Below are 12000 nucleotides of genomic sequence, written 5' to 3'. Positions count from 1 at the left end.
ATTGTACTCAAAATGACTATTTACAAATAAGACGATTGATCTCACGGTAAATCAAACCGTCAAGTTTGCATAATCACATGTTTCAATACATAAAGGAGTAAATTCAACGATCATGACTTGAAACTTTGGTACGAAATGAACATTGTTTGCTATTTATTTGTCAGTAACAATACGTTTTACAAAGACATTCGATATGAATGGCAAGGCCGAGTTTGTTGTGAGCTGACTCTGCAGTGGGCCAAGTATGTTATGTTCAGATTTCGTTCATTATTTAATTTGTTAGAGCCGATTCTGTAATGGGCCGACGTTGTCACGAGCCTTTATGGGTCGAGATCTCCAGTCACATGTTATAGCAGGCGCTGACCAGTCGTTGAAGAGTATGGAATCTAAGCCTATGCTAAACCAGTATATTGAAATAAACCCATGTTTCCCTGGTAAAGTCTTAATCTAACATAGCACCCTTTTGCGGTTTTTTTTCTTCCCTTTTTTTTCCTTCCTTTTCTGTTGTGTGTATTATAACAATATATCATATTTAGATAGGGATAAGAGTTATAGGGATGAAGGGATCGACCTCTTTAGTGGAAACAGAACGGACCTAGAATATTAGGGAGCTTGTGGATTTACTATCAGTCACTAGCACATTTGGATCATGGACTCCTCTCGCAAGATTAATTTTATATTTTGTAGATATGTCTCTGAATAAACAAATAAAGACGACTATTATACTAATTTGATCCTTTCTTTTAAGTCAGTCCTTACATGTTCACAAGGGATATAACTACAATGCATGATAGCAACACGCATATAACATACAGAGGAATTACATTAACCCCATTTAAGGATCACTAGTAAAACAACAAGGCATCGAAAAGCACCCATGGAAGTACGAGCCTTCTGAATCAATATATAGTTCTGAACAGCAGCAGGATAATTAATCACAAAATAATGTTAACGTTTTCTAAATTAATTTTGATTGTTCGGTAAGACACATAAGTACAGACTCTGTTGGTTCCATATGCAGAGATAACATTCTTAAAATCTTTCGGACTAAAAATTTCAAACAATGCTTGTCATCTTAACCATAGGTGGAGGGCGCCGAGGGGTCCATGCCAATAAACGTATCTGACAGGCTCTCTCATCTGTCAGTGCAATTTAAGTTTGAAACAGCGAAATAATTCTTTTATAAATAAGCCGACCTCTGAATGTATTGATTTAGACAAAGATTTGTGTGTGAAAATTCTTCCATACACTATCGGATTTTTATAAGTTGTAAATTGACGAAAATAAAAATTGAACAACTTATATTCGACACACATAACAAAATACAAGACCTTTCTAATACTTTCAGGATCTCGTGTCTTTGGCAAAAGATGAGTAATTTCTGACAAATAAAAAATAGTTTTTAAAGGGGATATCATTTTTTTATTTTTTTTCTTTCAGATGAATATTTAGCGGCTATAGTAATGGATCTATTTATGGCGGGAGCGGATACTGCATCAACCGCATTCACATGGGCTTCATTCTACCTGGCATCAAGACCCGATATACAAAGTCGGATCTTTGAGGAAATCAAAGCAAGCATTGGAACGGAAAGACTTCCATCAATGCAGGATAAGCAAAATCTTGTTTACACAGAGGCTTTCATAATGGAAGTGTTGCGAATGAGCAGCGTTGTTTTTCTAAGCGTTCCCCATGCTCCTGTGACGGATGTTTCCTTTCGGGGTTACCACATTCACAAAGGAATGCAAATTTTACCGGATATACACTCGGTTTTGTCGGACCCTAAAATTTGGGGTGACCCCGAGAACTTCAGACCTGAGAGGTTCGTCAGTGACAATGGAACTCTGTTAAAACCAGATGAATTTATTCCGTTCTTCACTGGTAAGGCTTCGTTTCTCTTTATTTTAAAGTCTGAATCATCCCATCTTGTGTCATATCATTGAACCATTTGATTACATATTAAAACGTCTATATTATATTTGTGCAATTAAAATTAATTCTAATACTATTAATAACATAACTAATCATAGATGCAGAACGACAACAAATCGATCTTTTCAAATGGTCAAACTAACCACCTTTATCAATCTTGGGTATAAACATTTATATATCTGAACTAATACTCAAGGTAAAATAAAGAACTTAATAACTAGTTTGAGAAAACTCTGTTTTTAAAGGACACATTTATATTGCAGGAATCGTTACTTTGTTGTGCATCGTTATTTGCATGTGTTAGAAGTTTTGCTGCAAAACGATTTAGTCGTTTTTGCTGGGCAAGCATATCAGGTTCTACGCTGTCTGCATTAACGTTTTTGCGTTGAACCGCATGCAGTTTTAACAATAAGTCTTTTAAAACTTTCTCAATTTCCAGGGAGAAGAAGCTGTCTGGGAGAGTCGTTGGCAAGAATGGAGCTACTTCTTTTCATCAGCGCTGTTGTCCAGCGTTTTGAGCTGATGCCACCAGGAGGACAGATACTTGATATTAAAGATGTGGACGGGACTTTTGGTGGCACTCATGGACCTTAAACCTTTCTACATCCGCGCTATTCATAGACATAACAAAGCATGATCACGAACATTTTGTTTTATATGTTCAGTTGAAGCGACTGCGTCTGTATTTCCTACCTTTTGTTGTCACCATATATAGAGTTTTTAATTGTATTCTTTCCTCGTTTTCTTTGTACGTAGATAATTGTGTCATATTATCTTTGAAAAGGGGGACCTATTTGCACATCATAAAGATCTTTTAATGAGTTTTGCAGACCACGTGTACATCAGATAGATGTTGAGTGTTGTTTGCGCAATCTGAATTTGAGAAAATTTTGGGTCTTGAGACGGCTACAACATGACAAACCATTAACATGGCAGATAACCACTAAGTTGAGAAGGCTCCTAGATTTGCAATTGGATTTTATTGCGGGATCCAATTACTTTTCATTATGAATATGGATTGGCCGCAGCTTATATTTGCCTGTGATTTATTTATTGGTTGCAAGGCAACACTAAAAACAAACTAGTTGAAGCTTAACAAATTTAAAGGTTTAATTCCTGTAGGGACAGTCATGTATTGTTTTGCAAACATAACCGTTTGTCTGTTTTATTTATTTGTCTTGTCTCTGTTTTGTATTTGCCTTTGGAAAAGACTGTCTCAATGAATATTCGAACGTGCTCATGCTATGATGTACTCCTAGTCACATTAATGAAAAGAAACACTGCCAGCAAAGACTATTCTACGAAGTACACATATTTTAGTCACTATAAAAGAACTGCCAGTAACGACTATTCTTTGAAATACTCATCTAGTAATCACATTAATAAAGCACTGCCATTAAAGAGTTTTCTATGAAGTACTCTTATAGTAGTCACATTCAAAACATTGTACGAAAGACAGTTCTATTAAGTACTCGTAGTAGTCACATTAACAAGGAATATTCTATGAAGTTGGCGTATTGTAAATAGTAGCAGAAATGAAGCGACCGACCCCGAGAAAGGTGGCGTCGATCTTGAGAGGACCACCCATCAAGGTGTCATTTTGTAATCCAAGCCTAAACAAATGGCAAAAGGATATGTACTGATCAATATTAATGTATGCATTAACACCATTATAAGCTGAATGGAAAATTACTACTACTGGTTACTGTTTATTTTGAACTCAGTTGCAAAAATACTGTCACGTGTACATTGCGTGATGTTCGCTCACTCTGGTCTGTTTTGGCTTCAGTGGGAAATTACTGGTACTGGTTACTGTTCATTCTGACCTCAATTTGAAAATTACTGTCACGGTAACATTGCTTGCTCATCATACACTCTGTTTCTTTTTTTTTTTTTTTTGTTTTGTTTTGACTTCAATAGAAACTTTCTGGGCGATTGTGCATTGCATGCAATGCGCTATTCTCAAACAATGGTCTGTCCATATCCGTGCATTTGAAACATACACGTGGGACTATTTACATGTCATCTGCTTAACAGTTAGCATGTGTAGAACTTGTCGTTTGTTGAGCGTACTAAAGTGGCAATTATAATCTTATCCATTGGCCTGTACAGCTTATAAGACTGTAAATATGTGCTGATACTGGCTGATTTTATAAGGGATTTAAAACGCACTGCGCGTGGAGAGGTTTCTTTGAATGGTTCAGCTATCAGCTGCGTAATCTCCCATCTCCCATCGCATAATGCACCAGTATATATGTAGGTGTGTACATGTATAATAAAACGCGCTACTTTAAGGTCAATAATACGTCATGTGAATTCCTAAATTGCAAGCAGAACGTAGGGCTTTATCGGATTTTTTTTTTGTATTTTAATAAAATTACGTAACATTACTGTGTATACTGAATTATTTCTTTTTATTAAACAGCTTTGATGTGGCCGAGTTATATATACAATTTCCTATGTTCTATACAAAATCTGACTTACTATCAATATACTTTCCAGCAACTATGATTAATTTAATTCTTGTGCATTTCCTATATCAATAATACTAGTTCTAATATGTTGTTGTTCTTTTTTTTGTTTGGTGTTTCCTTGCTTTTCCTCGTCCGCTGTTCTCCCTCTTGGTTTTGGCTTTCACGTTTGTTAAAATATAGTATCTCGCTTGTGGGAACTAAAATGATCAGTAACAAGACGGTCACCTATCACAACATGGAAGCAGTCATAAACAAATATGTGGGAGATATTGTTTCGACACAAACTCGCATATAACCACTATCAATGACATACCCAAAAGGTTGTTTAGTCGACAATAACTGATAACACCAGCTCTATTCGCTCCATCAAGAGTAAATATGCTTCTTAAATTCATCTAGATAAATATTTGTTTTCAACGTGTCCCATTATATTTTTAGCTTTTCTTAATTGCAATCTTTAATGAATCTGTCGAGATATTCTTTGGCGTCGTTTATTTTATTTTCTTATGAGGCGTTTGTTATTTCAATATATCTTATCAGCATTCGGTATTTTCTGCCTCCACAAGATGCACATACTAATGTTTTCCTGTTAATGCACACTCCACAGTTCACGCAACCATTTTTGTCCAGCACTGCCTCGTCGAACACCGGCGAAATATATATCTGATAATAAACGCCGTTGTACAAGGCTAATTACGGGCCCAGCAGAACTGTAAATACGGCGTCGCGTGGTGTATTGATGTCAATAAATGCGTTTTTACACGACGGTACAAGTACTGTCACGGTCGTTAACTACTACGATGGTGATTAGCTGTAGTTCATTTACTTCATGGTCTTCAATAATGGCATATTCGTCAATAAACCTGTTGTCGATGCTTAACGAATTTCAATTTGACGTTGTAGAGTCGCCAATAGACTATTCACCTTAATTATTCCCCTCAACGCAGACTATTTGAGTTTTAAAGGGAACGATTTCCATCTCTGCCGGTTCTACTGTGTTATTGTTCAGTGGATACACGTAGACAGAATAGTTAAGTCACGATTCCAGGAACGGATACACAAGGAAAGCTAGCTCTCATTGAAAGTGTTCAAGTTCCCGCAGTTTATTGAGCGGGCTCTGTCACAACAATCGTCGAGTGATTGTAAAGACGTTATTGGCTTCACCAACGACTGGTGCGTCTATTCACTTTAAACAAACGATTAGCTGGCTATGCGCGAGAACACAAAAAGAGTCAGTTTGATTGTGATGTTTAATTTATCATGATTCGGAATCAACGACAAAACGATCACTGCCCCTGCTGTAACATAATAATGTTGTGGCAACATTTTCTAATTAGGTATGACAACTTACCGTGCGCATAATTGATAATTGTCTCGGCCACACGCGAAAATTTCGCAATGACATGTCTTGAATTTAACAGACTTAGGGGAGCGAACTCCCTCCAGTAACAACCTCCGATCTTTCTTTCTTTCCTAGAGCGAATCCAAACAGGTGGTAATTGTATATATTCAGGAATTACCTGTAATCGTCCACGGACAAATCCACGTTGAGGAGCTGTTGAATCTAGTCTGTAAATTGAACGCCTGCCAATTTATTTTGCCATCTTGTAAATTGCATGTGTGTTTACAGTCCAGACGAGATCAGTAGCTTGCATCACCCTCAAGTTCAACAGATTCTTATACTCAGGATGTGTTTTTTCACGATCACATGGATGGGTTTCATAGCAATTTCACGAGTGACTTCACTGTTGACAGCGGTTTTCACATGAGGTAGTCTGGTAGCCCATTCATGAGATCTGACCATGGTCAGTAATTCCTGTGCGTACAGATGTCCAGACAATGGCTCAGCAAGTGTTGAATTTAATCATTCAACGATTACCTTATCACGATGTACCGCGATGTGTACACGTCTGATCGTAACGTTATGGTGTTGCCTCAGCAATCTTACTACACAGAGAAATTCTTTGCCAGGATCAACCAGTGATTGCTGTGGTCATTGCAGGCCACCACGTAAATAAGATCGTTAAAACGCGGCTGAGGCTTCAGTTGCTATGTTAGTCCATACCGCATCCTCCTCTGATTATCTACTTGCAATATCAAGGACTGTCAAGCGTATTTGTATGTGTGCCGTTTACGTGATGTGCCAATGACGGCATTTTGACAAAATCATGATATGTGCGTCAAGATCTTCGTTCGACGTGCTGACATCAAACCTTCCGTACTCGATAGTTTTGGTACGTTGCAAATACATTTGCCATATTGCCTATCAAGGCAACCAATCTGCGGCAACTGAAGGTGTGACAACTGCTGCACCGGAGAGTTTGCTAATGGTTGTTGTGCCCGTCAGGTTTCATCTTAGACTACAATAAATCTACTCCATTAGTATTAACTAGTTGACAATTACTTACCTGCACCCACGGCTAACTTACTACTCATCCCTGATCTTAGCAACAAGTTTGCGAGTGATTCACGAATATGTTATTTTGTTTATAGATTTCAACATGTGAATCAGCTTGATATGACATTGATACAGATCTTTATTTTTATACGCGACATCATGAGTATGGCACGCATAATCAACCGCATTTACTGGAAATCCATTTGCTTTTGGCTGACATTCTTTCGTCAAGTCTAATATCAATTCATGTTCCATGACCACAATACTTATATCCTGGAAGATGCTCTTCCCCTGGGTCCTTAGCCTATGGCGTACCTGGTAATTTCCCGAGTGTCTCAGCAATATCACCGCCAGTGACTGTGAAGCTTCTCACAAATTTTCTTTAGAGCCACATTTGGCATACTTGCAGGTAAGTGATCGCCTTTACGACGTTGTTGCTTTTACCCGGTTGTATCCGCGACCGTCTTGCATCAAGCACAATATAAACTCATGATTATAAATAATACAGTATTCGTGCAATATGAATGAGACTGACTTTTCATACACGCGCAAGCCAGCACTGGTCAAGAATGATCCAATGTTAACTATATTTGGTCAAATTTGGGCATGGTAAAACGCAGTTGTTGCTCCGTCTTATAATGAGGTAGCTCAAATTGGAAATAAGTTATTTAGTGGCACTGTCTGTGGATTCCCGACCGTACTATAATGTTCTTAAGGCATTCAATGATACCGCGGGCGATATAGGTGTTATTGAATGTACCATTGACATCAATGAAGCACCTTTCATCAAAGATTTTGATGGAAGGGTGTGTGTGTGTGAATAATCTTGTGGTTCACGATGATGTCATGCTTCACAAACAAACAATTCAATCTGGAAGTATTTCACGAGGCATACATAAAACACAGATGTCATTTATGGTACACAGACGTACACTAAAATCCCCCAAATTGATCGGATACATCTGTATTTTGTTGATTATTCTTAACGGTGTTGACACACATACAATACGGAATATTCATCAGACATAAATATAAATAAGTTTCGTACTTTTTCGCATACGCTCAGACAAATCCCGCATGGACTCATCACAATACGTTTACACGGTACATCAACACGTTGTGAAATTGGCCTCGATAAAATCTTTTCTTAAAGAAATACATTTACTTTATAATGAACCAAGAAATTATGATCGAGACTATTTTTGAGATCGAACAATTAATTACAGCAAGATGGTCTAGCAGTTCAGTTTGGTGTTCAAAATATTCAGATCAAATAGTCGCGACTGATATGGATATTGCAGGATGGCTAAAAATAATATACTATATTGTACGTAACAAGAGCTGAGCAAATGTGTAATACAGATAGATTATTTTAAGAAAGGTTACTTACTGTTTGGGTGACTCACATTACGTACCGTACTCATGTGCAGTTTATACACACATTAAAAATAAAATCAACTTCTCATGCCTAAACTTTAAGAGATATAACATCTATGAAGTATTCGTGCAAATGAATATATGATCATTGACCTAAGTCAGCAACTGTGACAATGACTTTCCACATAGTAACAAATTGACCTAAGTCAGCAACTGTGACCATGACTTTTCACATAGTAACACATTGACCTAAGTCAGCAACTGTGACAATGACGTTTCACATAGTAGAAAATTAATCTAAGTTCACAACTGCATGTCTGAAATTTCGTTCCAGACTTAAATGCCTCTAATTCGAAAAAGTACCCCCTATCATTTGCATCTTGGCATTTCATGATTATGTTCCTTTAAACATACTTAGCTTATCTGAACACTAGGCCTATGTATCCGAAATCTCACTGATAAATTGAGAAAGCAAATAGGCGATTATTGAAACCGTAATAACCTTATATAATTCAAACAGTGGTAAAGAAACAAACATGATAATAAAGTTCACAAAGCATATCGATATATCGCTCTGTCCACTGATTTCCGTAGATAGGAACATTAATGGTTGGGACAATATGCTTTCCGTTCACTGCATGCTCTAATAACAAAGCATGTATTTACTGAATGAACGTAATATACACTTGCAGACAATCAAGATGCATTGCTTCTAAATGTATGTTCAGCATATATTTTCATACGAATGTGTGCCTGTAGTCTGTGCAGGAATGTTGCAATTTATTTCCAACAAGATGACATCTGAGCAAGTTCATGTGATAGAAAATAAATAGTTTTCAGTTATCACTTACTTGTATGTATATCTTACACCTTGGTATTTACTAGTACATATTGAATCTTTGTACCTATATGTATATCTTTAATATTGCATGTATGTGTTTTACATATCTGTACTTGCAGGTACATCTTACATTTTTGTTTTTATGTCTATCCCACATATTTGTACTTACATGTATATCTTACATCGTGCATGTGACTGTCTTACAGCTTACATCTTTGTACTTATATCGTATTTGTTTGTACTAACGTTTATATCTCACATGTTTGGACCTATAGGTATATCTTACATCACTTTACTTAGAGCTATGTCTTACGTCTTTTTTTTACAGGTATATCTTACATCTTTATATTTACAGGTATATATTACATCTTTGTACTCATAGGTATATCTTACATCTTTGTATTTATAGGTATATCTTACATATTTATATTTACAGGTATGTCTAACATCTTTGTATTTACAGGTATATCCTACATATTTGTACTTACAGGTATATCTTACATCGTGCATGTGACTATCTTACATCTTTGTACTTACAATATATCACATCTTTGCACCAATAGTTATATCTTACATCATTTTACTTAGAGCCACGTCTTACATCTTTTTTCTTACAGATATATCTTACATCCTTATATGTACAGGTATATATTACATCTTTGTACTTATAGGTATATCTTACATCTTTGTATTTATATGCGTATATTACATCTTTGTATTCATAGGTATATCTTACATATTTATATTTACAGGTATATCTAACATCTTTGTATTTACAGGTATATCTTACATATTTCTACTTACAGGTATACCTAACATCTTTGTAGAAACATATATATGACGAGTATAATTTAACTATAACAGCAGAGACAAACCCTTTCTAGTATGAAAAGTCATTAAACTGAATCGATCTTGTCAACCAAATTATTTGGTGTCATCATCTTGTGTTTCCTATTCCAAAAGAAATAGTGGACTATGAAATGCACATATATTGTATATTTTGATCTCCATCTCTACAAACATGCAAGTTCAGCACAAGCAGAAACTACCTAGATATTAGCATGCTTAAGAAGCGCAGTGCAGGAAAAATTAATCAAATTTAGCGCATTAAAATATATTCATAAAACAAAAACGAACAAATGTGTGTGCTTGTATCTACAAAGAGCACCTGTGTGCATAGGTTATAAGGGGACTGTTTTGTCGCCCCAATGAAAACAAATGATAGTAAATTACAAATAGATCACACGTTTTCCTTATATTTTGTTACAATGATATGACAAAAACGCAGATGTTTAATCCAGGACAGTATTACACTTTTTTGTAAACTCGAAAAGTAAATATTGTCAAGTAATATACAAATTTTCTTAATGTAACATAAGACCGTATTGATTGCTTGTATCTAGTTTATGAGTTATATCTAAACGTAAAACAATTTTAGGGGGCTTCTCTTATTGCCAACGCTTACTTGATTTCAAGCTTCGTTTGTTATGGGTGGAAGTTTCCCCATCTATAAACTGTCAGCGACTAAACGTACGTGACTACTTGTTATGTGTAACCTTTACAATAATCAGTGTATCTGCAATCCACAGTGACAAACGGTAAACATTTATTGGTGAAAAGACCTCTTGAATAACTACGGTAATGCATTTTTTTAAGAAGCAGCGTTACCGAGCATCACAATATAGTTTGAAAAACAAATGATTGATAAATCGGGCATTGATTAATGGTGATTGCAAAACGAAATTAAATAACATTTGAAAATAGGATTTAGAGTCTGCTACCGAACGCTCTCCCTCTCTCTCTTTCTCTCTCTCTCTCTCTCTCTCTCTCTCTCTCTCTCTCTCTCTCTCTCTATATATATATATATATATATATATATATATATATATATATATATATATATATATATATATATATATATATATATATATACACACACACACACACACACACACATATATATATATATATATATATATATATATATATATATATATATATATATATATATATATATATATATATATATATATATATATATATATATTTATATATAGTTATATGTATGTATGTATGTATGTCTGAAATGTGCGAGAGGTAGTAAACAGTGCATTATAAAACAAAGGAGTCTAAAAGTACACAATGTGCGAATTTGTTCTGGTCCTGAGACCAAGGGAAAATAAATCTAAAAATATCACAGTTAAACAACGAAATGCTGATACAATCATATCAATCGTTATAATTATTGCCGATTTTGTTACACACGTTTCCCTAAATACTAGTTTCAGTCCTTTCTTAGGAGAAATATTCATCTTGTCGTATTTGTAATTTTTTAGTTTATTTACAATTTATTCCTTGAGTTCCTTTTGCCCCGCTTGTCTATATGACTGAGCAAGCTGTACAACAGAAACAGTTAACAAGATCATACAAAACCCCTCAATTGCATAATGACATTAACACCATGTTATTCTCTAAGAGGTAATCTTTTTTCATGTATGTTACATTAAACAATATCAGTTAGCCAAACTATTCATAAGCAACATCACAAATAGTTTAATCGCCATGCAAACTGAAGGTGCAGAATAAATAAATTTCTTGCTGCTCTTAATTTGAAAAACTATTTAGGCACATTCTGGCAATGGAAAGTACAAAAGTGCTCTGGAAATCCATAATACATGTATGGATTCGTGGTGCGCGGAGAGGGTTTTGCGATTTGACAGAGAGAGAGAGAGAGTGAAGATATCTAGGTTCACAATATATAACATATCACAGAGCAGAACATCTCATTCGCTGCTGACCAAAGTTGGAAGATTTTTTGTTCAACATGCGAATCAAAACATTAATAACTTTAAAGTTTTAAAATGCTGACACTGTAACCCCTCACTGTTCTGCCATTTACTCTCTCTCTCTCTCTCTCTCTCTCTCTCTCTCTCTCTCTCTCTCTCTCTCTCTCTCCTCTTTACATATTATAAACACAT

The 12000-nt window shown here is 35.5% G+C and overlaps 1 protein-coding gene across 1 annotated transcript in view; it reads left to right on the top strand.

Moving 5' to 3' along the window:
• The window catches only part of LOC149782329 (cytochrome P450 2C23-like), a 37323-nt gene extending 26535 nt beyond the window's left edge, over positions 1-10788 (top strand). The window contains exons 3-4 of the mRNA XM_089933711.1: positions 1441-1881; positions 2372-10788. Of these exons, the coding sequence (XP_089789837.1) occupies positions 1441-1881; positions 2372-2526 (596 nt within the window). The 3' untranslated portion in view covers positions 2527-10788. The remainder of the gene's footprint in view (positions 1-1440; positions 1882-2371) is intronic.
• The last annotated feature ends 1212 nt before the right edge of the window (positions 10789-12000 follow it).

Source organism: Sinohyriopsis cumingii, chromosome 15 (genome assembly GCF_028554795.1).
Source record: "Sinohyriopsis cumingii isolate HCF-2022 chromosome 15, ASM2855479v2, whole genome shotgun sequence".
Lineage (NCBI taxonomy): Eukaryota > Metazoa > Mollusca > Bivalvia > Unionida > Unionidae > Sinohyriopsis > Sinohyriopsis cumingii.
Note: the sequence above shows the minus strand (reverse complement) of the source record. Positions and strands in the feature narration are given on the sequence as shown.